The sequence below is a fragment of the Micropterus dolomieu genome, linkage group LG07 (assembly GCF_021292245.1).
Source record: "Micropterus dolomieu isolate WLL.071019.BEF.003 ecotype Adirondacks linkage group LG07, ASM2129224v1, whole genome shotgun sequence".
Classification (NCBI taxonomy): Eukaryota; Metazoa; Chordata; class Actinopteri; order Centrarchiformes; family Centrarchidae; genus Micropterus; species Micropterus dolomieu.
This window is the reverse complement of record NC_060156.1, coordinates 15,439,490-15,465,817: the sequence shown is the minus strand read 5'-3', so window position 1 is coordinate 15,465,817 and position 26,328 is coordinate 15,439,490. Positions and strand designations below refer to the sequence as shown.

Sequence of the window (26,328 nt, the reverse complement as noted above, 5' to 3'; positions counted from 1 at the left end):
GTGTCTGATCTGCCGAATCTATGATTAAAGGGATAGTAAGTCATTGTAATCCAGTACACTTTGTTAAATTCAACCAATATTTACTCACAGTTTGCTACCTCAATCAGCAACATGTGGCGTTAGTGCTTGTGCACAGGAGTGATAGGGGGAGGTGAGCAGGAAGAGATTTGTTTGGCAGGTGAGCATGTCCTACTGCAGAATCATTTAATGTCCCTTTAAGAAATAGTTTACAGTAGGGGCGGCGGAACTGGCCAAAAAATATAACCACCATTTAATTAACTGCAATCCCGATTTACCTTGGAATCTTTTTTTTCTCAATTTTGAAATATCCTGTCGACTTGCGTATAGCCAGACAAATAACCTATGAATTTCTCCATTTGTATCATTAAAACAAATATTGCATTAAAGATATTACACAGGTTTCAAAATGGAGTTATTTTAAAGTTAAAGCCAAAAGATAACATAATCATAAACTAACACAATTCACAGCCATCTAGTTGGCTACATCACTGCTGGTTTGTTCATGTAGCACAAATCTGCTAGTCAGTGAGGTTGTGTGAAGTTTGGAAAACAGAAGTAAGAGGACATTAAATACCATGATCTCTATGAATCGCGTGGATTGTGGAAGCCTTAGATCACGATCTTGATCTAAAATGGTCAGATTGCCCACCCCTGGTTTACGGGTCTTGGGGAGTTATCCTTCAGAGGGAGCTGCGCGATGTCTCATAAAACTCTAAAGCAATATCAAGTTGAACTTTGGGTTTTCATTCCTCTGACTGTGGTTCACTTCTTACGCATAAGATGTGAATACCCAACCTGTCCGGAGCAGGTTATGTTCGAGATAAGAGATCAACACTATAAAAGCACCGCCTACTGACCAGTCAAATCTCATAATCTCATAAAATAGAATAACCATTTGTGGAAGACTGTTTTTAGGCTTCTTTTGGTGGTGCAGAGATGCTTTTGTTTACCGATATAATCTTACAACAGAGACTGAAGCACTAAAGCCTTGTACTTAGTGTTGTACTTTGAAGATGTGAAAGTACCCCCCCACTTCTTTGAATTCTTTCATTTTTCTTTTTATGTGAGGCTATTTATTATGAGCATATATTTTGGTATTCAAGTTGAGTTTAATATTTTTTTATTATACTTGTGGTTGCTTTTCTTATGTTATAGATATTTGTAATGATATAGAGACTGGTCATGAACCGCCTTGCCTTTTGCTATTTGGGCGCACGTGAGTTTGTTTTTTTTAATGTTGGAAACTGAAGCCACTTTTTATGGCATGAATGGATTTTTTGTTTTGCTGCTTTTATGAAGTTAATGTAGAACAATGTTTGGAACACTTTTGAGTGTGTTAAATAAATGAATCTGATTTTTGAGGTGATGAGAACATGAAAATGGGAGAGACCACTTTTCTTTGTTAATGTTGACTGACACAGCCTTTGCAGCTTAAAGAATAAGGCTAAAACGGTCACACACGCCATCTTTCTGCATTTGGCATCTACAACTGTGTTGCTTTCAGCCTGGATTATGTGTTTAACTTCTTATTAACTTGTGTTTATAAGAAGTTATGTGTTTAACTTCGTATTTGACTACTATTAGTTTTTACTCTTTGTAAAATATGCTGCTCTGCTGCCAGTAGACTTGTCCATGATTGTGATTGGTAATCACAAAAACACCGTCCTTCTTATGCGAATGCTCTCATAGCTAGATTGGGAAACCCTGAGTTGACTTACCGAGTTGATAACTAAGTCGTGTGAGTGCTTAGTCTGATTGCGATTGTAGGGTTAGTGAAGGCAAAAAGCCCCCAAAAGATATCTTAAGTATGTTGAATTTGCTTCATAGTATAATCAAAAATATCATTAAAAATTGCAAAGGTTTGCGTTGGTGTGGGCATGTTGTTACAGGTACAGGATGGAAAAACTATCCAGAAAGACCAGTTGGAATAATGCATCCAGTAGCATTGAGGCTTATAAGATGTTACAACACAGCACAGCAGTTAATTATTCTGTAGTGAGGGAGCGGCTATGTAAAACGTCTCATTTACTCATCACTCTTCATTTAATAATTTTGAATAGAGGAATGCACTGCATGTAGTGATTGGTCCCTTTGTCCACGTGTCTGTTTTTTTTTTTTTTTTTTTTTTTTTTTCTCTTTGACAATCAATATAATCTTTAGGGATGTTTGTTTCTTCCATGTATTCTATATATTGTCCACATCAATAGGAATTGAATAGGATTTGTTCTTTGAACAATGCAAGACTGCTGAAATCCTTTTTGGTTTCTACAGAGAATTCTAAACAGCAATAAGCAAGCGGGAGTTGTCATTTTTATTTGATGCTAATGGGTTGAGCATGAGGGAAGCTCTTAGGTCCTGACACTCCCGATGAGTAGATATGATGAATCCTTTCAGTGATCCTTGCTGTCTTGTCACCATCCCCCACTCTTTCCCCAGGGAGAAAATATACTTGATGGTGGTGCCTGTGAACATGCAATTCTCTTTTGAAAGAGAAAAACCCGAACCTAACAATCATATTGTTGAAAATCTATCAATGCGTAATTGTAATTTGTGTGAGGATCATAGGTTTGGGGCATGTTAGCAGGATCGGTGGCTGTAGTTGCACTAAAAACCACCCACTAATATGTTACCCTGATGACCTTTTCTATTGTAAACTACTGAAAGAACCAGTAGGTCCACCGGTTCCTATGCGCATGCATGGAGAGCTAATTGTGAATATGTTTTCATTCATCTGATAATCTCAGCAGGTAATTTCACGTATGACTTCTTCCCCTCTATTTAAAGGAGTGTTAATCAGTGGGTAGAGCGTTTTGTTGGAATGAAAATGTGCTGGCTGTTGTTTCTCATGGCACACTGTTGGCCACCTCTGGTAAACATTAAAAGTGTTGCCACATATAGGAAGTGTTTCCCCTGGAGACTTTAGTTGTCCATCCCCCACCATTTGCCGACTTATGTTGGCTGCCGCTTAGTGACTCATTGAGAGAAACAAAGAATAATGCGCAAATGGTTGTTGTGATTACCTGTGTAAAGATCATTATTTATCACCCTGCTCCCATTCCACCATCCCCCTCTCTGATTCCCCTCCTCCACTTTCTCGCTCTCTCCCCCCCTCCCACCTCCCCCCTTCAGACTGCAGCCCAACCAGAAGCTTCAAAGGCGGGTTTTACTCAGCAGAGCGGTTCAAGAGAAAATGGCTGCTGTTTCCAGGTCTTGTTTGCACATCTGTCAGGAGGTGACTGTTCAGGAGAAAATGGGGTCCCCGGTGTGCTGGTTTTCAATATCATCCTTTTCAAAACCTGCATGTGTTGGAGATGGCTGGTTGTGTAGTTCTCTGTGCTCCATTATTTTTGCGTTCAAATGTTTATGTTCAGAAAGCATTTTGTTTGATTTCAGTGATGGATGGATGCTTCTTTGTGACAGGCCCTATTTGGAGCGCTGTGTTCAAGGAGTTATTAGCAGTGGTGTGTTTGTTTTAACCCGGGTAGCTGAAATCTAACATGGTGTGGTTAAAGTATTGCTTTTTGCTATTCCAGTCAATCAAATTCTTATTTTTATCTAGATAGTAAATGTCCTGTCTCTTTTATTGTACATTAGTTATGATGGAAAAGCCTGAGGGTTTACAGTAAATGATGATTCATGTTACCGGCCTTTTCTGTCTTCTTCCTAATAATCTGCATTCATCATTAGATATTGCTATCAACAACATATTAGTGTATCAAAATTTCTAGCCTCAAACTTTTTCTTTTCTTTTAACTCTGCACACTGTCTCGAGGTGCTGCCATGTAATAAGTGGACTGTGCAGACACCTGCTTGGCTTCAACTCAAATATTTTTATAAATTAATAGGCATCTCAGTTGTTGTCTAATACATGCTCAAATGCCTTCATTAGTTGTGCTTCTGTGATGACATTTAAAAATGCAAACCCCAGAACAAACAAAACACTGTAGCAGAATTACGCAATTGAATCAGAGTTTGATTATATAAACGTGTCCAATTTTACCAAGAACCTACACCATGTAAAGGTCATGGCTTTACACTTTGAGTAAAAAAAACTCCCTAAAACTTTTTCTTGTAAGCAAGTTTTGTTCTTCACCATACAGCCACATATATACGTCAGATCTATCAATGAATAAGCACTTTCTTATTGAGACCATTTTCTACAATGTGTACATGATAAACCACAGACTTATGTTATGGTTCAGGGACCATTCAGTTGTATCCCTTCATTATTTGCAGATTCAAAACTCCCAAAGCATAATCTTAACATAATAGCAATGTAATAGATGAACATTTTTCTGCTCCAAGTCATCTGGAAATTGTTTTAACTGAAGTTAGTAATACAGCTTGACTACATCAGGTGTGTAGTGAAAGCAGCACATCCACAAGACCTGCAGTCCTGTGTCAGTTTCTACATTAGAAGCATTCAGCCACAGTACAGCTGTGCACTCAGGGCCCAACAAAAAACAACTTTCAAAAACAAAAGAATTGTTCAATTATTGTAATCGAGGTAAAATGTTCAATTAATTGTGATTTTGATTTTAGGTAAAATCGTTCATCCCTACGACAGTATTACAGTATAAAGGCCTTTTTGACCACAGCTTCAGGCCATCATGCTCTGAGGTGCAAGTATGTAGTCTTGGCAAGCTGGTGTAGTTCACATTGTCAAGCAATTGCCACAAGAGTGCTGTAAACATCCTGAAGGCCTAATGAGCCTGATGACCACAGCAGGGGTTCTCATCATTGACCTATTAAGGTTGGTGTCTGTCCCATCTATTGTCTTTCTTTTCTCCGGTCATCTGTTTGCATTTAGAAATGTTAACACCAATCTAATTATTGTATATGTATATTGGTTGCTGTTTGTGTGAACTGACACTCCATGGAGAGTAGAGTAAATATAATATTGGGTATGCTTTTAAACAATTGTTGCTCACTGATAATTTCATTTAGAGACTATAAATGAAATTTATAAAGCTATAGGAAATTAAATGGAGAATTTATAGACAAGTACATGTTAATTGAAATGCTTCAATAACTGATGTTGGTTTTGCTCTAAAGTGTTGTCATCTTTGTTTCTGGGTTCGGACACTGGGTCTGTTGTTACCATGTTCTGTCACACCAAGAGGAATTGTTCATTTCTAGATGATTGACACATTAGTCTAACCTGCTAGTTGAGAGAATGGCAATTTACAACAGTGCAAGGACTATCAGTGTAGAAACCTGTCCATTTGGGAGGATCTTTCAATATAAAACTTCAGAGGAATGAAAGAGGGGAAAAAGAGAAGGAATAACACTGATTTTTTTTTTTTGTATGTAGTGCCAATTACAGTCAGAGCTGGATAGAAAACAAACTGGTAAACAAGATATATTGCAGAAAGTGGCGCAGTAGCTCCATTGTAAGAGTTTTGAGGGTGAGTTTTTCCAAATAAATTATGAATTGACACACATTTTACTGTGACGTTTAATGTTACACAGCTTGTTGGCTGTATTGGTGCATTCTTCTTTGTCTCAAATACACAGAGAGTGAGCATAGCCTAATACCTTGTTGTGCCACTTGATGGGATTGAATCGATTTGATGATTATAATGCATAATATGGTTTGATTCCATAGATGTATTGATACTCTGCGTTCAGCATAAACAGACTTTTAATTTGGTTTCGTGTTAGGTTGAAGGTGGCAAAGCAGCTCTGTAGTATTTCCACGTAGTGTAGTATTTGTTTCTCGTCTGGCTCAAATATACAGTTAATGGCTGTGGGATTTCTTTTTTACCTTAGTGATGAGGCATGGTTCATGTTGCTTTAGCAACTTAAGCCTTGTGGAATAGTTGTGCGGGACTAAGACTTTGCCTGCATTGTTCCAAGAGTCTTTTTGATTTTATTTTGATCTTACCGAAATTCCAGCCCATGCTATCTGGGTGATTTCTTTTTTATTATTTGATTTGTTTAACTTAAAATACAGAAAATCACATGCATACCTACAAACAGTTGCCAGTTTATTTAGCTACACATACCTACCTAAAACTAATACAGCAATAATCGAACAGTGCTGGAATAAATCTTACCATTACTGGTTTTAATGTACAGTTTTTATTGAACCTTTTTTAAAGAGTTGTTGATTAATTTTGGAGGCTGTAGTTAATGGTGCTGTTGAGTAGTATTGTATTATAGAGAAACTGTGTTTCTAATACTGCTGCCACAAGTAAAAGTTTTCTATTCAACTATTAGTTGTTAGTTCAAACCCTTAGTTGACTAGTCATCATACGTTTATGATGTTCATTCAATTATTTAAATATAGGTTTTTGGGGGCATCAGAAAATAAATGAAAATGAATGAATTCCAGCTCTGAGAAAGAATGTTACAAGTAATATTCTTAACACTGTGGCATATAGGGCTGGGTGATATGCCTAAAAATGTAATTAAAATATTTGAAACACCCTCTCAGTATAACGTGTGTTTCCTGTACCTCTTTTAAGCCGCAATATCACATCATTGCAATAACCATAATCAAGGATGTGTGGCTTTATATCTGTTAATATCTCTGTCTAGTTAACTTTATCTCCTACCTCTTTCTGTACTGTGTAAATAGTGTTTAGTGTAGTGTAGCAGTCTTATAAGCAAGTACATTTTTTCCCTTTGTGAGGTCTTTTTTTTCAGAGGGATCATATTGCAGACTTTGACTCCACTTATCACTTTGGTGGATAAACACTAGAGCCATTGCAGAGGTTAGCATTTTGTCTGTTTTCCTGGAAGGCACATTGTTTGGTCAAAGGAGGCTTGGGTGTCGAGGGAGTTGTGTAATGGATGGTGGCATCATGGGCCCATCTGATAGAGGGATTACTGCTGCTGCCCTGCACCGATGGGACCTGAGCCCCTCCAGGCTGCCTGTTAATTACGTTTGCAGTTGTTTGGTATGTAGCAGCCTTGGGAACAGTGGCTACCTTGCTTTGATGTGGCTACCGCTTCCTCGTCGTATATGTAAACTGAAGAGAAACATGGTGGCAGTGGTCAAATCAGAGCACAATGGCCAAGGTAGACAAGCTTACTGTTGTGTTTTCTAGCAAAACAGAACATTTGCTTTTGAGTGTTATTTGTTATTTAATTTAAATGATAATGAGACTTGATGAAACAGTGAAATGAAACCAGTATTTGTATGTCTAATATTTCTGTGAGATTCTGGCCTGTTTTTTGCAAGATTGTTTTACTGCAGGTGTATCTTAAAGGTTCATAGTGGAGGATGTAGTGCTATGGAGCTGTTTATTTATGAGAGGGGTTCCTGTTTTGTTGGTCAGTGTTTCCCATTAATTAACGAGACTATGATGGCCCACCACAGTCTAACTTGTCTAATCTGTTCTGCCATAATTTCAAAATTAATCGAAAATATATTATCGTGAAGGACTTCTAACGTTGTGTTTCTGCTGCTGCTCCCCGCTGCTGTAAACTTGCATACTCACACACTTAGGCATCTGACTCGAGACAAGCACTTTTCTTTTGATGTAATTACGGTAACGTTAACTACGGGTTTGAACAACGTTGAGTATATCCACTGTCACTCGTTTGAGATTGCGATCGAACTAGCCGCTAAATTTGTAAGTGCACACAATAAGCAGTTAAAAGGGGCAGACCGAGCTGGCAGGCTGGGTTAGCGACTTTATTCTGTCATTTTCTCACTTTACAAAGTGTTACAGTATGAGAGTCTTACCTGAAGAGAGGCTATTAAATCTTAATTGTACGCAATACAACACAACATACAATATAATGTATCAAATTGTGTCAAACTTGGTGAATGTAGTGTGAGGATACACGTGACAAAATCCGGTTTTCAAAATAAGGTGTTAATAATATGTTAACGTATACAGTATTCAAATGAGATTAATAGGATTATATTCACAGGAAATATTTAACATGGTAGGTTTAGGGTTAGGGCTTACAAATTATTCTTTGATTTAGGGTTGCTGGAAAAACCTTAAATGAATTAGCTGACTTTTTTGGTATTTCGTCACCCTTTATATCTATACAGTGTATTTGTGATTTGTGATTTATTTACAAAATTGTTAGAATGAGTGCAAAGTTCTTCATGGATCTAGGCTCTTTGCTTTTAAAGTGCACCAAATTAATGCACTTAACTTTAAAATGTACAAATACTTCTTCCGGAGGGGCATGCCACTGGATCCTCTAGAGGGTCGATGTCCACCCACCATAGTCTCTCAAAATCCTGTGTGAAACACTGTTGGTATTGTGCACACTGCATTAGGACAAACATTCAGGCTTATGTGCACTTGGGTGATGCCATACACAGCCCTGCTGATGGTGTCACATTATTTCACTGACTTGCAGGCAGCTGTAATGCTCCAAGAAGTGCAGCATTGCTCCAACAAACATGGGGAAAAAGATGACTGCAAGTTAGTAAACATGGATGTAAACAATACAGGATTTTAAATGTTTTAAAAAATCGGCTTCACAAATGTTTTATGTGGAGGGAAATATTCATCACGTTTGGTTGATCTCAAGATTACACACAAGTTTGGGTGAGTAACAGTGAATGTAAACGTAACTTTTGTTTGTTTATAAGGAAACGCCACAGAGCGCCTGTAATAGCAGCTCTTTTTATGTTAGCTAATGTCTTCACTTTTATGGCTGCAGCAGCTGCAAATGTTTTTCTAGTTCTTAGCATGTCTGCTGTGGTACAGTAAGGGCAGTCTCCATCGGAAAGAATATACCAAGGTGAAAGAGTGAATAATTCATGTTGAGTAACATGTTCAACCCCTCTGGCTGTATGCCCACTGGTAATTGGGACAACACCATTCTCTAGTCTATTTTGCTCGATCTCTCTTGTTGCTATGCTACCAAAGGGGAACCTGAGTGGGCCTGGACAATGTTTCGAATGGAAGCTGGACAGCCATGCAGTCTTCATACCTGACACCACCCCTCTTTATTTCTCTTTGAATTCTCAGCAAGATGTCTGTCAGTGGGAGAGCAGGAAATAATTATTATATAGTTTGTCATGACTCATTCTCAGCAGGTTGCAGTTGGTTTCTTTTGATAAGCATTTTCCTAACCTCAACCTGCTAATTCTCTTAGGTGTACTATACGTTTACATTGTGTGTGTGTGTGGGTGTATAAGAAAATTGGGAAATTAAGAACTCTGCAATATTCTTGCAGTATTCAGCAGCCTGAGGACAAAAAACATGATGGGATTAAAAACATAATTGCTTTTTAGCTCCCTTCAGTTTTGAGACCGTCTCAATTGAAATGTTAACATAAACTCTGTTTAACACCACTATTTGTTGAAAATAACAGATGGGAAGGTCTGGCTGAATGCTATGAATAATTCGCCTCTTGCTTTCTTCTGTAATTCACTAGATGGTCAGTAGACAGGCATTTAATATCCTTACGGCTTTATCTAGGCTCTTTTCCATCTAAATGGCTGGCTGGGTCACTAATGGGAAGTACAATTGAGTTCTCAGTGAAAGCCAAATGGATATAGACACTCTATTAGGTCAAAGGAGAGAGGCTGGAAATACTTGCATTCAGAACTAGAAATGGATTCACAGGTTTCGTGACCCAGCCATTGACATTGTCAAAGAAGGCAATCATGCAATGGGCAAGAGGAGAGTGAGCAGTTACTAACGGAGGCTGGACATCAGGGCTGTCCCATGTGTATGTTAGTGTGTCTGTTAAAAAATACGATTGCATTTGACTGCATCACTAAACAACGACTGGGACATATTTGTGCAGTGTGCAGAATTCTATTTTTGTTGGAGTGTGATATTATTTGTTAGAATGACGTAAGCACATGTCATATGCTAGACCACAGACATAAATGCTAATATAAACTCCCATTTTTGGTTATATTTTCAGGAGTGAGCCCAGCCTTCCAACATACCTCCTCCCTTTCGTTGGGCTAAGATGAGTATTACCAGTGACGAAGTGAACTTTCTGGTCTACAGATACCTCCAAGAATCAGGTTTGTCTCACTAAAATCTGCTAAACCCACTGATACTGTTTATGCAGAAATTATTATTATTATTAGTATTGCTGTCATGCAACAATTTCTAAGGACAAAGCACATACTACTAATAATGTTTTAATGTTACGGATCAAAACTTGCACGCTCCATTTATAGTGGATGGACATAAACGGGCCATTCCCCCTCCTTGTATGTGCACAGAATATTGCCATTCATTCTTTGAAAGGATTTGGATGTAGATTTAAATCCTAGCTGCTGTTTATTTAGTCTGCTTCTGAAGCCATATGGCACAATACAAGCTCCTAGTTAGCCCCGTGAGGTCAACATTGATACTGGCGTGCCTTTATTAAACTCTCAAATATCATACTTGTTATGCAGTTTGGTTTTGTATTCGATTACTGTTAGCTTTGTTTGCATCAGACAAGATGTTTCTGTGACTATTTGTGATGTGTTTGTGCACATCTTGTGCTTGGCACTCTCCCGTTAATGAATGTGAATGGTGTTTTGTTTTCAGGTTTCTCCCACTCAGCATTCACCTTTGGCATCGAGAGCCACATCAGCCAGTCTAACATCAATGGAACACTAGTGCCCCCTGCAGCCCTCATCTCCATCCTGCAGAAGGGGCTTCAGTACGTGGAGGCAGAAATCAGCATCAATGAGGTGAGTGCTGGGACCTGCTGCTACTAACTCCCACAGATGTTTGCTGTTGCTTAATGATAAAAAGACAGACTTTGATCTCTACATCAACACACCAGGTTAACGGCAAATGCTTTTAATATAATGATACAAAGACAGACTTTGATCTCTGTCATCACACCAGGTCAACTGCAAATGCTTTTAATATTTTCAGCCATCCTTGCGCTGGAAGAACCAGTGAAGAAGTTTTGTAGAGGAATCCCAATTAGGAAACACTCTTCACCTCTATAATTGATCATTACCAGGAAATGGATTTCTAGACAAATCGCTAATTAAAAGGTCACATCGCCTCATGATGCGATATTAACTGCTGTTGCCCTGACAGGATGGTACAGTTTTCGACGGTCGGCCAATTGAGTCGCTGTCGCTCATTGACGCGGTGATGCCAGACGTGGTGCAGACGCGGCAGCAGGCCTTCCGTGACAAGTTAGCTCAGCAGCAGGCGGCCTGTGCCATGGCAGCGTCAACCTCTGGAAACCAATCCAACGCACCAAAGAATGGAGAAGCCACTGTCAATGGGGAGGAGAATGGCACTCACAACATTAGTAAGTTGGATCTCCTAATTGTCTCACATAATTGACAATGGCGTAGTCTCTGTTAATTAGTAATGTGATCAAATGGTAATCAAGAGTGGTTAAAAGAAAGAGACAAGCAGACAAGTACAAAAGAGTCTGCCTTCTATGTAATTTTATAAACTTGCAGCTCAACAAATGGTTATACTGTTGAAATAAAAAATAAAAGAAAAAAGCCTCTTGGCAAAAAGGGTCAAGAATAATCCTTGAAATGAAAGAGCCATTAAGTTAAAAAGAAAATGCTGGTTTCATTGTAGCATTAGTGGTCACCATAAAGTACCTTTGAACCCAAATTATCATGGCTATGGCAGAATTATGTTGACTTACTGTAATGCTTAGTTTGACTAGTATTTGAGCATACACAGGCTAGATATGTTACTTTTACATCTGGACTAGAGCCTGGACCGATTATGGGATTTTCAATACCGATACTGATTTGCTATTCCGATACAATGGCCAATATTCCTTTTTTCCCTTCTCTTCAGAAACGCATAACATAAACAAAGATTATCCCCAACCTCATCTAGATAACATAATGCAGTTAAAAAAAAGTTTATTTTTAATTGTTATAAAGAGTAGCTGTGCAGCTGTGTTTTGTGCTGGATTACCAATAGGGGGAGTTGCAGAGTGCCCTCTGGTGGACAAACTGTGCAACGACAACACTCATAACATGATTGAAGATGCCTCTCCTTTTTTTTTTTTTTAAATTGACATTTATTGGCTGATATAAACACAGATACCAATATATCTGCAATTAGCTTGTGTTGGCAGATAATATCAGCGCGCCGATTTATTGGTCAGGCTCTAATCTGTACCATTATATGAATCTGCATGTGGGACAGGAAAGAGAATTCAAAGACATGGCCGGAGTTAACTCTTCTTGCACTGTGTTTTAGCTCTGTGCTTTCATAAAGAAGCAGCCTGGTAGATTTATTACACTACCAAATCATCAGTTTTTCTACGGCTGAACAATTAATCGAAATCATATCGAAATTGCAATATGGGCTACAGCAACTTTCAAATTGCAGGAGGTGCAATATGGAAATAAGGCAAAATTTGTGTCAATATCATTTAAAAAAAATATTGTTGTGCTGCAGAGATGTCCTGGCCAACACATCATATTCTACAGATTTAAGAAAACATGAGAATAATTATGTAAAAATGACCATTCCCTCCAATAAATGCAATATCAGTCAAAATAATCGCAATTGGATATTTTTCAAAACTGTTCAGCCCTACAGAGAAACAAATCAGCCATGTGGTTTTCACAGAATGTGATATCATTATAGCAGCTGTGAGTGAAACCAGAGAGGTGTAGATCAGGTGGAGCTTTAGACAAAGGGAAGAGGAGTTGATGTTTGTATCAGCACATCCCTGAAGAATTTAATTCAAAGGTGTGGATGGCAACGGGAAGAGTCCGGTGTGAGAAAGGTTTCACTGTCAGAAGATACAGGGAGGCTTTTACATATTCTTAAGGCTGGAAGCTTCACTGTGACTGGATTCTCATTATACTGTGATAAATGTGTGCACTCCAAGTGGGTCGGTATCAGACTAAGATAAATAAAACCGCACTGGCAAAAACCAGGAGAAACACAGTATTGATTTTCTTTTGTCTTCCTGTTATTTAAAGGTAGCCCTTCACCATCTTACACATCTGGTAACAATGCGTGGGTGAAGTGTGTTTGCATGTATGTGTTGAGGTATACATAAATATGCATGCTTGTGCGCCCACTCTCCTCAGATAACCACAGTGAGCCCATGGAGATGGACGTAGATGTGGAGATACCTGCCAGTAAAGCCACAGTGCTCCGAGGCCACGAGTCTGAAGTGTTCATCTGTGCCTGGAACCCTGTCAGCGATCTGCTGGCCTCAGGGTGAGTCTCTGTCTGTGCTGAAATAGAGCTTAATTTATGTTGGATGAGTCATACTATATTGTATGCACACTTTGGCTTTTATTTTGTATGATATATGGCTTCATAAGAGTCAGCGCTGACAGCTTATGTTCCAACAATCTTTTGACCCCCTCCTGCTGCGTTGGTATTCTGTTCAGCTCGGGGGACTCCACCGCTAGGATCTGGAACCTGAACGAGAATAATAACTCCAACTCCACCCAGCTGGTGCTGCGCCACTGTATCCGAGAAGGTGGCCAGGACGTCCCCAGCAACAAAGACGTCACCTCACTAGACTGGAATGTAGGTTCCAGAACACCCATCCATATCTTTACTCTTCTGCTTTTACCAAGGGGTAAGCAGAATGTGCAGATGAGGACGGCTAAGTAACAGTTCTGTTATCTTTCCATCCAACAGAGCGAAGGCACTCTCCTGGCAACGGGCTCGTATGATGGATTTGCCAGGATATGGACAAAGGATGGTATGTCCTCCATCATTCCAGAACGGTGTTGTTTCCTTGGTCATTAGATTTAAGCGATTGTTATTGTGAATAATGCAACATCTATGACAATTTTTTGAAGGATCTTTTCTAAAAGAAATGGATATGGCTCTAATCCATTAGGAAATCTGGCAAGCACCTTGGGGCAGCACAAAGGGCCCATATTTGCACTCAAGTGGAACAAGAAGGGGAACTCTATTCTCAGTGCTGGTGTAGATAAGGTATTTAATAAAGCATGGATTTGTGTCTGTCAATAATAATATCCTCATGCCTCTGATATCCTCCAGGGCTTGACATTCACCTTTTTGATCACCAGCTAAAGTGTAAATCTGTAAGATATAATTTTTCAGGAATCCACAAGCTACAACGCAAACTGCACTTTCATCAGTAAATCCTCTGTACAGCATCATTGTAGCATGTAACCAATTCCAATTAAATATAACTTTATAAGTAAGTTAAGTGAAACATAGAAAAATGTCATCTGCGAAAGTTATTTACATTCAAGTTATTTTGTGCTACTCTGACATGAACTGCAGATATTGTGAATGATTCTTTGAAAATAAATCTGCCATGGAGAAGTTGAACAGGCAGAAAAGAAATGGCACACACCAAGGACAATGACTTTGACACTAGCTATTTATTTTGTTTAGTTGTCTTTTTTTTACCCTGCTTACCTATTTGGTGAGATGGCAGGTTTTTATTTCAAACCCTGGCAGTCCTTTAGAGAACAACTTAAAGAACATTTAATATGTCGCATTATTTATAATTATGCATTCAGAATGTTGCATTCATGGTTTGAAAGTTTCAATTTAATTTTCCAGACAACAATCATTTGGGATGCACACACAGGAGAAGCCAAGCAGCAGTTCCCTTTTCACTCAGGTAAAGTGAGTTTACTGTGCTTCAGAACAATAAAAGCGATTCATTGTAGGTCATAAATAGGATGCAAAATGTTTCCTGCTCAGTTGTGGTTATATTGTGAGCTCATAAACCTCCCAACCCTTAATGAATGCGGACCTGTGCATTGAAATATTCCACAGCCCCAGCACTGGATGTCGACTGGCAGAACAACACCACCTTTGCCTCCTGCAGCACAGACATGTGCATCCACGTATGTCGCCTTGGCAGCGACCGGCCCCTCAAGACCTTCCAGGGCCACACGGTAAACAGCTTTTTCTGTGTTGCTCTCCTGACCTTTATACCATGCTTACTCCCTTGAGAGTCACGCTAACGAGTTTTTGTGTTTTGCAGAATGAAGTTAATGCCATCAAGTGGGATCCATCAGGTATGCTGCTTGCCTCCTGCTCAGATGACATGACCTTAAAGGTGAGACTAGTCCCCCACTCTTACAGCTTAAGGACAACAAATCTCAGTGGTGATTTGTATTCAGTCTTGTTTTGCTTTTGCTGTTTCCTTCACACAGATTTGGAGTATGAAGCAGGAGTCATGTGTCCACGACCTCCAGGCTCATAGCAAAGAGATCTACACTATCAAGTGGAGCCCCACAGGCCCCGGCACAAGCAACCCCAACTCCAACATCATGCTCGCCAGGTGGGAAATCTCTCACACATAGCTCAGATTTGGTACCACACAGGGCAGCCATCTCCGTTGCTCAATTTTGAAAGAAAAGTGTGTGTGCTGGGAACAAACTGTGTATATGTGGGTGTATATGTCTCTGTATGTGTATGTGTGGAAGGGGACATTTGCCAATGTCTGGCATTCAGAAGAAACCATGTTCTAGGCAAAATCCCAGTGCTAGTAATTGTCAGTGGCCCACAGCCCTACACCCAGACCCAGATGTGCATACATTGTGTAAATGTTATAGTCCAAACACCACAGGAATGACAAAACAGCATACCTGACCGTAATTTAAATTTGGAAGTACACCTGCCATTATAGCCACTGCTTAAAAGGTACTACATAATTTTAAGTAAATTCTGCCATTGAAAAGTACGCCTGCAATACATTTTTACTTGACTTCAATTTTGCTCTCTGCATAAACCCGAGTTTGCTGTGATTTGTTGCCAAGGGCACCCATAAGAGATTAGTTCTGCCTATTTATACCTTTGTGAAGATGATGTGTTAATTGAAATCAGCCCCTTTAAATTCTTTCAGATAAATTCTGAAAGACATTCTGATGCTAGAAATCTTTGGAAATATTGAAATACGCCACTGAAAGGCATCTTGTAGGCACTGCACAAATTAGAAGTTTTTATGACTAGCAAATATTTCTAAATGGGTGGTCTTTTATGATCCATTTAGAAAATAGATAATCTTTCTATCCTAGGTACTGCTCTTATATCTTACATGTGGACTTTGGCTTTTCCCCACCACAGCGCCTCTTTCGACTCGACAGTACGACTGTGGGATGTTGAGCGAGGGGTTTGTATTCACACACTGACCAAGCACCAGGAACCTGTCTACAGTGTGGCTTTCAGCCCCGACGGCAAGCACCTGGCTAGTGGCTCCTTTGATAAGTGTGTCCACATTTGGAACACTACGGTAAGCGTTTGGTTATACTGTTCCAAACAGCAGAGGAGAACATTCGTTGTGATATTGCTAAATCTTGATGGAGTTGGTCATTCATTTGTTTGCACTGTTGTTTCAGACTGGAGCCTTGGTGCACAGCTACAGGGGTACTGGTGGTATTTTCGAGGTGTGCTGGAACAGCATCGGTGACAAAGTTGGTGCCAGCGCATCAGATGGTTCGGTAAGCCATGGCGGTTGTGATTATGAAGTAGTAATTTACAACAGTGTGCAGTTCCTATTTAAATGTTTTGGGTTTGGTATACACATTGGATTAGAAAACACAATACTATTATTTTGAGAACAATAGGTATAAAAAGATATGTTGCTTTAAATCTATTATTAATGCTACCTAATTCTTTACCTTCTTAGGTATGTGTGCTTGATCTCCGAAAATAGCTGACTTAAGACTTTCATGATGAATCCTGGAATGTGGAGCAAATTGCCTTCTTCTGCCGTCAGCAAACTCGCTCTCATTGCTCAAGAAGAGCTGTAAGGTGGAGTGAAACAAAACCCATCACAGGCGTAAAACCAGATTACTGCAACAGCTTCTGAGGAGCCAACAGCAACTGACTTCAGTGCACCTTACAGTTTGTTGATGTGTGTTTTATGACAAGCCCATTTGAAACGTAATGGAAGGTGGTTAAGAGATCCCCAAGACTGGACTGAATCCAACTCCCTGGGTGCATCCATGTTTTAAAGGCTTCTAATGAGGAAGTGCTGCGATGCCTCCGGGCCACTGGTCCAGCTGTTATCGGGATTGTATGGGTGGAAACACAAAGATGAGTTTCATATAAAGAGTCAAGTGTTAATGAGACACACATGTTTGGCTGTGAAAGGCAACAAATTTTGAAAGAATGGTGGTGGTTTTAGAATTCCTCTCAGCAAATGTTACTTCATGTCCAAATGAACTAACTGGGGCCGTGATAAGAGTAACATGAATACTGAAGCACTGGTTTTGTCTGTTGACATGGTGCTTAACTTCTTCTAAGTGGAGAATAGTTTGTTTCAAGAGTACTTCTTGCTTTTTTTGTCTGTTTTCCACAGATGGACTTTTGAAAGTCAAAACTGAATGTGCCGCTACGAGGTAGTTTTAAGCTTACGTTTAACAACAGGTCAACAAAAGGAAAACCTGCCAAGAAACAGTACTAACCTCCCAACATGACCAGCTCAATTCACTCGAGATTAGAAATGTCATTTTGTGGACAAGAGGTGAAAAGTTTGGTTTACAAAGAGAATTTTCTCCCTTTTTTTGGATGTAAATTTAAGAATGTAAAGATATGTAAATTAGATTAATACACAGACTTATATACTGTGTATATATGTTTATATACAGTACACTTTATTGCCATTCTGTAGGGGCTCATTAATGGCTAGAGCAGTCACATCTTTGCTGATAATACGTGGCGAGGCCTCCTTTTTAAATGAAGTGCATGTCTCATCAGCTTCTTTTAACACACTTTTTCAACTCTGCCAATCATATCCAATGCATCAGAATCCTTTTTTCAGTGAGTCACAAATGGCATTGACACAGATGTGTTCAGCGACTTTGCTTTCCACTATTGATCCCTGAAAGCCATGGAAGAAACATTTGCCTCATTATCTGCATTCAGGGAGTTATCTGGTCAACAATAGTGAAGGGAACGGTCATCACAGTCTCCTGTTTGGTTTCTGCTTTAACTTTGTATTGTATTTGGAACGGGACATCACAGAATCAATGTTAAGAGTGTCATGCAGACATGGGCGGGAAAACAGCTACAGCTTAGTTAACATTATCTCTTTGGCACTTTCCTCTGAACAGTCTACTGAAAATTCAGAGCACATTCTGACCAGGAGGTGGAGGTCAAGCAAAAGTCCTGCTGTTGCTAAAAGAAAAAAGCTATGATTGGTCTTGTTAAGTCCCGCAGAATGCTGCCAGCTGATCAGATTTGGTCAGATCTCTGAAATCTGACCAATTCTGATCAGTCTGTGTTGTGGGCTGAGCTGCAACTGTGTGCAGTAAGTCTGCCTCCGTCTGCTTACTGGGATCTCGTGTAAAAGACAGTATCTTCAAACTAACTTACCACCACTTTGATTAGCCTTTTTTTTCTGGTCCCCTTCCCTTTCAGTCAACTTCTGGTTGAGCAATGTGAAGTGCACCTTTTTGTAAGGGTGGGTTCAACAAATATTCAGATTTTGCTGAAAGTGAAGGGCCAATGTTTTATTTTGCTCCTTTTTTTTTTTTTTTTTTAATGTCACGATTGGACGTTAATGGGTGGTTCATGGTTTTCTGACCTTTTCATTTTCTGAGAGCCATTATTGTCTGTGTCAGACTGAGAATTGGGCTGTGGGGTTGGTGGTGTACTAAGGAGCCCAGTATGGGATAAGTGCTGTGACAGATACTATCTCTCTTGCACCCTGGTTCAGGGTGTGGTCACCTGTTTCCAAGACAAAACGTTGAAGTCATTCAGTGTCTCAAATAAATCACTCTATTTTGATATCAGAAACCATGAAGCCTGTGTCGTGAATTGGTGTTTTTCTTAACTCAGGAGTATTTTGTTTGAATTAATGGGCTTGCTATGCAGTCCTCTGCAACCACTCAAAACACATTAAGAAAGTGTCACCAACAAAACTGTAACAAATATTTTGGATATTTAATATAGTACAAAATAGATGTGTGCAAAAATACAAGATGGACAGCTGGAAATACAGTAACTTCGTTTAAAAAAAACAAACAAAAAAAAAAAAACACTAATTAGCTTATTACATTCTGTTGTGCTTTGGGAGCTTATTGACAAGAGTGCTTATCACAAAACCAATGTGCATCTAATTCAGTGAGTTTGCCAGGAGAAATTTTTCCACCAGGCACTTTTGAAGGGCAGCTTGTGAGTTTTTAATATGGACATGTCTTGTTTGTTCCTTGGACTGAGTGCTACAAGAGACAGTGCTGTAGCTCTGGGACTGTACAGCCGCTGTACAGTTGATGGGTCTGTATTTCAACACTTCTCTGCACTGCAGACAGATTTAAAAAGCTTAGGAAGTAAAAAGGCTTGGATTCAGGAATTAGACTTATTCCGTCGTACCAACTAATGAAATCTCATGACCAGTTAATATCTGGGAAAGTCTCAACTGGACAATAGAGGCTAAGAGAAGACTATCTAAAACAATATTAACTACAAAAAACAATGTCACACAGGAAAAGTAGAGGGAGGAGGGTTGTTGATCACCCCAGCTAGTGCCTCACAGAGTTCTCCAAGGATTCGCCATCAGCATCTACATCCTCATAGTCTCGAAGCTCGCTGGAAATGTGGATTTCAATTGTACTAGACTCTGAACCTAGCAAGACAAAATGGGGGTAGATTACTGAGCGTTACTGCACATTACACCTTCACAGTTTATCAAACTGCTTATCCATTGAGATATTCTTGTACTATTCATATATCCTAAATCATATCATAAATGTGCATTGATTCACAAATGTATTTTGGGAATTTGAATATATGTCCTGCAAATGCATTTTTAATGTATTGCATTTCAGAATTGAGACTTTTTATATTATATTGACTGAAAAACATTTTGAAGGCTATATGTAAATGAATGGAAAACATAAATCCTTTAAAAGATTAACTTTATTTCTAAAGACTGGTGACAAAACATTGAATAGCCTTTGTACATGATCTACACGGTGCACAAACTACAACAAAATTGCATAAAAATGCTTTTCAAAAGCATCCCAAAATACATTTAAAAGTATCTTAACAGGCCTTTTTTCACCGCAGACATATTGACTTGTGATGGAACGAAAAGCCCGGGCCTTACTATGAACATTAGCAATGGCTCTGTTCTATTCAAGTGTCCCAGTAAATCGTTAGCCTGAGCCAGCATGGACACCACCAGGACTCTGAAACTGAAGCAGCCAAATGGAATTCAGCCACTCATTTTATTATTCACACTTGTACTTTTCCTACTGTAACATGTCAACAGGTCCTGTGTGGAAAAGAGCCTATGGCATCACTCAGTGTTGCTAGAAAGTATTGACATTTTTATCCAGTAAATGCACATCGGTGTTCAATCTACACTCCATTGCCAGTTTATTAGGTACACCTAGCTAAACCTAAAGCTGTCTAATACATCAGTCCTTTTATATGGTTTATACTGTTTATACCAATTGTTTTAGCTTTAGCTAGGTGTAATCAATTAACTGAGTGTATTTGATCTGGTTTATTTATATATTTACCATCTTTGCCATTGATCTCTGCATATGATCTTATGCATATCAATAACACTTAAAGCTCTATGTGATAAGGTGGCACCATGCAGGATTCCTTAATTTCCAGAATTTGCACTCATTATGAAGGTGCCCAGTAAATGCAAAAAACCCAAAGCAGCAGGTCCTGCCACAGTCAAACGCATGCAGGATGGTAGCAGCATTGTTTCCATCAGTTCATGATTAACAAAAAATGTGTAATTTTCTGTGCAGTGCACTTTGATGCTGCTGTACTATCCAGTACACCATAGGTCAAAACAGACAATCCAGCAGGACTCAGCTACAACACCGGTTAAAACAATATTTCATTGATAAGTCATCACAGAGAGCTTTAACTTTGCCCTGGTCAGTGTCTCCAGGGCTTTGTCACTGAAGCTAATTTAATCACAATGATAAAAGCATTCTCTACTGGAACAAAAAACACTTTTCTTCAGACAGCTGGAACAGATTCCTCAGTGGATGAAATATCATCCAAAAGAAAATACAAACTTCACATTACGAGGAGGCGGTCCAGCCATAGATAGCATCAGGAGACACCAAGCTTTAGAGCTTCACCAGCCCTGATATATGGGTGAGTTTTTACTGTCACTGAAAACCCAATTACCTTCAGAGAGGACACTGATGGCATCGGAGTGGTGCTGTCCGTTGCTCATCATGTTCTTCTTGGCTTCCTGGACATGACTCTGGTAGAGCAGCGTACTTCCCACCATGGGATTATGAGTTGGTGCGTTAGGCACTGAAGTAGAAACTGAGTCCCAGGCCAGCTCCCTCCTCGGCTGCCGCCGGAGGTCTACATCGAAGCCTGTCCAGCCGTGAAAGGCCAGGGTGTTGAGGAAAGCTTGCATGGGGTTCAGGATACCCTGAAAGAGTAAAAATACAGAATAATTTAAAGTGTTAGGCGTTGACAAAACATTTGTTCTTCATCCTGCATGTTGATGCTCTTTTAACTCACCATGATAAACCATGTGATCAGGGCTGCGTTTCTGATATTCCTGAAGCTGTCATCGTTTATGTCTGTCTGCATCTCCAGGTAGAAGAGGAGGACCTCATTGATGATGTTGGGAACCCAACTAATCAGAGGAAAAACAATCTCATTAGTTTTTAACTAAGTTTCTCCGAATAAGACTTTAAATTTAGACTTACTTTATCCACACACAAAAAAACCTTCAACTGCAAATTCAATCAAATGTATATGAAGCTGAAATCCAGCTCTAATTCTGTTCATATAGCCGCAGAAAACAATGGTTAATTAATTTGACCTCTATTGAGGACTAGCAAATATGAGTTTTATGAGTTACATTACTGTGGGAGTCACACCACAGCAAGGTGGATCTGTTATAAAACAATCTGTAACATACACATTTGGTTTCACGTTACACTATGGAAAATAACATTTTTAAACCAATGGTTTTGCATGTTTTGGCCCCTTTCACTACAAATTACACATACGTTCCAGCACTGCTAATCATTTTAAAACCATATTGCTGTGTTTTACAAATTACTTGTAATGTACTTCTGCCATTCTAAGCATATATTGGTTTTCATTCATTTCTACTGTATATGATAGTAAAATCTATTGGCAGACTATTTAGTTTAATCCATCATGGTGAACACCAAATCTTAACCATAATTATGGTTAAAGTTACATTATCTTTATGAGGCAAGTAAACTGGCCCTAATCTGCATTACCATCAACTATTTTGTAACAATGACAAAAATTAATTCAGACCTGATGCTTAGAGCAATGAATTACACAATTCAAGCAGGTGTCTGCCTATTGAATTCATACCATCTGGAATTGAATGGAAACTCTTGAAAATGGTCAGCAAAAATGTAAAGAATACATTATTTGTAGTTGAGAACACATTGATCTTTTAATGAAGAAACGCTACATTTTGGGAAATAAGCTTATTAAAAAAGTGGCTTTATGTGGGGTTTTGTGCCACATTATCTTCTTGGCACAGTTACTGACATCAATATCAATCTTCTCTTCTAAATCAATAAAGTGTGCTTCCCAAAATGTCAAACAATGCCTTTAAGTTTATCCCTTTGATAATGAATGGAAACATACCAAACAAAGAACACCAGCACTATTTTAAAGAAGCGTATTTTTATGTCATTGGCCAGCCGTCTCTCATTTTCTGTGTAGATTCCTTGTCGTGCTTTTAGTAAAGATGTCACTAGATTGGAAGGACAAGAGAGGTGGTTACTGTAGCCCACGTGCATGTGTAAAAACAAAACAAAACAACATTTGACATACTGTACATAAAAGAGATTTGAGAGCATGGAACTGACCTGCAGATATGGTGCGATTAAAGAAGACTGGATTGGCTATGAGGACGAGCAGCATCGGTGCGTATGTGGTGACATAGTGAGGGATAGCGTGCTGGAGGCCTTGCTCACAACTGCACAAAAGGGCAACAAACAAGGACATCAGCATTTGGAAATCACATGTATGTATACAGTGCTAAACAGAATTGCTATCATCAACTGACAAAGTGGTACAGTACTGTATGGTCAAACAACAGGAACATTCACTGTCATCACACCAGATTCACAAACATTTTCCTAGAGATTTACACAATGACTAAATTGTTTTGGCATGGTTACATCTTAGTCAGGCTCTTGCAGGAGAAAAGACAGTGACACAAACAAGTGTATGGTCTTTGTTTGTCTCCTCACAAGACCTACAAAGGGCTGAATAACAAAGAGTCTTACTCAGAAATGGATGGGTAATAGAGCATGGCCACTCCTTCAACACATAGCAGCACAGCCAGACCCCATGTAATCATGTGGTAGAGGATAATGGTGCTGATGGGAAAAGAAACAAGTCATGAGACTGAGTTCACAGCACATGCACAGCACTGCTGTTCTGAACCTAGAGCGTTTTTTTTTTTTCTCTGCAGAAAACAAATGTACTATACAGACTGGGAGGGAAACATGTTGTTAACTCACTAAAACACAAGAAGAGTATTAAAAAAAACATCAAGCAACCACTTTGCGCTTTCTTTCCAACAAAATTCAAATCAGATTCAGGGTGTTTGCAAATGGAGTAGTATAAGAAGAAGCATTGAATCTTTAGATGACAGTGAAGCAAAGTAAGAAGAAGATGTTTTTCGCACTCTGCTTAATGTAAATGACACATTGACAGCTCAGTTTTAAGCTTTGCGCTTCATCCTGTATTTATAGTAGGAGATGTTGAGGTGATAATGAAGTGTGGTAGATGGAGGGTTAGTGTAAAAGCACCTGATCCCTGCAGATGTTTTCACCACCAAGAAGACGTCAACAGCGTAACAAAAAGTCCACCAAAAAGAGGCGCTGAAAAACAACTGGATCCACATCTGTAAGACATAAATTGGATACAATATCCTTACTATACAGGTTATAATTATAATGTTTCTGATAATAACAAGAGTGCCTTTTTTTAGGTTAAAGCTGGGGCAGGCCATTTATTTCAGAAGCATTTTTGTTATATTTGTTGGAATTCTTTTCACATCCCAAGAGCAATCAATAAATCAAATGCGAGAGCAGCTGGGGTTTTCTCAACTGGATACTTTAAAACTCAAGCTGTCTCTTGCTATCCAACACTGACTACCCCAGCTTTAATCTGCAATCTGTGCCCGAACAGTTTCAAAAGGCACACTCTTAAACTGTAGATCTGTTATGATCGGCTGTACACATGCTTGTTGACCATGCACTAAAACAACTGACCACTTTTATCCATGGAATCAGGATTTTCCAGGATGATTTACAATCATAAAAATGATGTTTTTCCCCCCAGTATAGTCACCTTCCTGTCATCTGCCCAACGCAATGCTGTACCTTAACAAAGTAGTATATTGTGGACATAGAGGCTCAACTGAACTGTATTTTTTTTGAGAGCATCATACTTACCGCACTGCCAACGCAGAAGACCTCTGGCCAGACATCAGTGCTGTTGGTCAATGAGATGCGGTCAATGACATTTGGCAGGCCCAACCACACAGATGACCTTACAATGATACCTGGAAGAGGAAAACAGGACATAGTCTCTAATTGTAACTGTTGAGCAAATTAAACAATTCCTGCTTTTGCCAGGAAGAGGAGAGGAACAAATACAAACACAAAGAAATAAACAGGGGATGTGAAATTGGTCTGGTTTTAATTAACATTTAAAACACATTAAAGTTTTATTTTTTTGATTCCGTATTATTAAGTACCCTAGCTACTTAATTAGATTTAGTCATGGAGTCCTTTTAATAGCAGCTTTATATCATGGAAATATGAGCTGCCTCCAGGTGTGTTTTATAAGGGTGTTTCCATTTCCTACATGAAACTCTTCAACTTCACACTGGAATGGAAACATGGGAGCTCTCCCAGGATCTTAATGTGCTGCAGACTACATGCTGTTGTGTATTTCATTTCAAATTGTGTCATGGGTGTGCTCCAAGCTGTTAGTTTGGAGTGGCGAATGAATCTCACTGGGCGTTAAGTACACAGAAATACATGGCTTCATCATGTCTTCCCTTTCACCAAGTGCAGAAGCAAAGTGATGAATGGACAGCTCAAGTGACTGAGGCAGTGCAACAAGAAGCTACAGCCTTTTGTGTGCTTTTAAATGTGTAACTGTTGGTTGCTTTAAGAGTGATGCAGCATTCAAATCAACAGGCCAACAGGGCAAAAAAAACTTTTGTAGTGGTTATGAGTCATGCCATTACTCACATGAGAGGGCCATAATTGATTCTTTTGTTTTGTAATAAGATGCTTCAGAACTTAAGATCTTAAATCTAGTTTGCAGACTTTATCTACAAAGTCTGAGCCGAGATCATCAAGTTTCCAATTGAAAAAGAGTGAGGGCATTTTTACTATCTGGTTCATAGACTCCAAATTTTGTAAATGCTTATAGCCTACTGGGAAAAAAAGAAATTTTTCATAGCTGTACAAGAGTTGTCTAATGCGTTCTCTTTGTTTGAATAAGCCAGACCACATGGTGCAACAAAAGAGTTAAAACAAAATATTTGAGTGCGTAATTAGATCCAGCCAGCAATGTCACGTTGTGGAAAAACTACTCGCCCTTTTTCTCACCTATGATTAAAGGGAGGCCTGTACCAGCAGTCTGTTTCTTTACCTGTGCATCCCAGTATGTCACATATACTGACGATGAACAATATCCGGGAGGAGGACGCGGGCCTTGGCAGCGGATACTGTCCGATTCTCCTGTATCCCTTGCGTTTTGGCAGAATCTGTAAAATAGCGAAAATGAGGCTCACAACCGCGCTCCCCAGACTCAACGCCCCGAACAGGACGGGCTGGAAGGTGACCACGAACTCTGTCGTTGCGTCTCGGTTCGGGCAGCAGAACGTCTCCAGCCGCGGGGATGCCATGCCATGGACCGGGCAGAGATATAGAGAGAGAGAAAGAGAGAGGGAAAGAGAGAAAGAAGTGGGCTACGGTGTCAGGAGAAAGAAGAAAAAGGCAAGAAAGAGAGAGGAAACGATTGGGTACATGACCCAACTCGCTGAGAAATCACGGGGTTGAATCATCATGTGCTTCCATTTAATCCCTGCAGTTGTAGTTTAACTGTGCCACAATACAAGGAACCGACAAAGGACTGTTGTGTGGTTTAGGTCTTAAGTTCAGCAAGCTACTGTAGCCGACACTCTAATTCGTTTATTAGTGTAGGCCTACAGCATGTGCCTGTGCAGTAGCCCATAGCTTATGAAAATACAGTAAAATGAAACTGTAACAGTACATTTTGATTTTCTATAGGCCTAATTTATTAAGGGCCTGAGGGGGAATTGTTTTGCAATGAACTGCATACAGTAAGTCAACAGAAGAATGTCAGATGGAAGACAATAACCTACCGTTCAAAAATCATACATGAAATCAACATCTTTAATAGCCTATAGGCTACAGAACATACAACTCTGAGTGTA

At 39.4% G+C, this 26,328-nt stretch overlaps 2 protein-coding genes across 5 annotated transcripts in view; one reads left to right on the top strand and one right to left on the bottom strand.

The window, feature by feature from the left end:
- tbl1x (transducin beta like 1 X-linked) overlaps positions 1 to 18,660 on the top strand; it is a 28,560-nt gene extending 9,900 nt beyond the window's left edge. For 3 of the 4 annotated variants that reach the window (XM_046054204.1, XM_046054203.1, XM_046054202.1), the window contains 14 exons: positions 9,877 to 9,982; positions 10,500 to 10,645; positions 11,007 to 11,226; positions 12,995 to 13,127; positions 13,304 to 13,445; positions 13,560 to 13,623; positions 13,765 to 13,862; positions 14,463 to 14,523; positions 14,682 to 14,803; positions 14,893 to 14,967; positions 15,065 to 15,192; positions 15,978 to 16,143; positions 16,250 to 16,351; positions 16,540 to 18,660. In XM_046054204.1, the coding sequence (XP_045910160.1) occupies positions 9,925 to 9,982; positions 10,500 to 10,645; positions 11,007 to 11,226; positions 12,995 to 13,127; positions 13,304 to 13,445; positions 13,560 to 13,623; positions 13,765 to 13,862; positions 14,463 to 14,523; positions 14,682 to 14,803; positions 14,893 to 14,967; positions 15,065 to 15,192; positions 15,978 to 16,143; positions 16,250 to 16,351; positions 16,540 to 16,566 (1,542 nt within the window). In that variant the 5' untranslated portion in view covers positions 9,877 to 9,924 and the 3' untranslated portion in view covers positions 16,567 to 18,660. Of the gene's footprint in view, positions 1 to 3,150; positions 3,254 to 9,876; positions 9,983 to 10,499; positions 10,646 to 11,006; positions 11,227 to 12,994; positions 13,128 to 13,303; positions 13,446 to 13,559; positions 13,624 to 13,764; positions 13,863 to 14,462; positions 14,524 to 14,681; positions 14,804 to 14,892; positions 14,968 to 15,064; positions 15,193 to 15,977; positions 16,144 to 16,249; positions 16,352 to 16,539 lie in introns of all 4 variants that reach the window. The other variant, XM_046054205.1, reaches the window with a different exon arrangement.
- A 195-nt stretch (positions 18,661 to 18,855) lies between these two features.
- On the bottom strand, positions 18,856 to 25,776 carry gpr143 (G protein-coupled receptor 143). The gene is made up of 9 exons (XM_046054547.1): positions 25,521 to 25,776; positions 24,308 to 24,417; positions 23,660 to 23,754; positions 23,132 to 23,224; positions 22,709 to 22,818; positions 22,485 to 22,593; positions 21,366 to 21,483; positions 21,018 to 21,273; positions 18,856 to 19,482 (listed from the first exon to the last, which is right to left on the bottom strand). Exons 1-9 carry the CDS (start codon positions 25,774 to 25,776, stop codon positions 19,379 to 19,381), a joined length of 1,251 nt encoding a protein of 416 aa, XP_045910503.1. The 3' UTR covers positions 18,856 to 19,378.
- Positions 25,777 to 26,328: the final 552 nt, after the last annotated feature.

Excerpts from the sequence above, each read along its gene's own strand:
- gpr143 (XM_046054547.1), bottom strand. The coding sequence starts at position 25,776 with ATGGCATCCCCGCGGCTGGAGACGTTCTGCTGCCCGAACCGAGACGCA. Across the intron at positions 22,819-23,131 it reads TATTACCCATCCATTTCTGA|TTGTGAGCAAGGCCTCCAGC; the intron begins GTAAGACTCTTT and ends CCTTTTGTGCAG. Across the intron at positions 21,274-21,365 it reads TGATCACATGGTTTATCATG|GGTATCCTGAACCCCATGCA; the intron begins GTGAGTTAAAAG and ends TTACTCTTTCAG.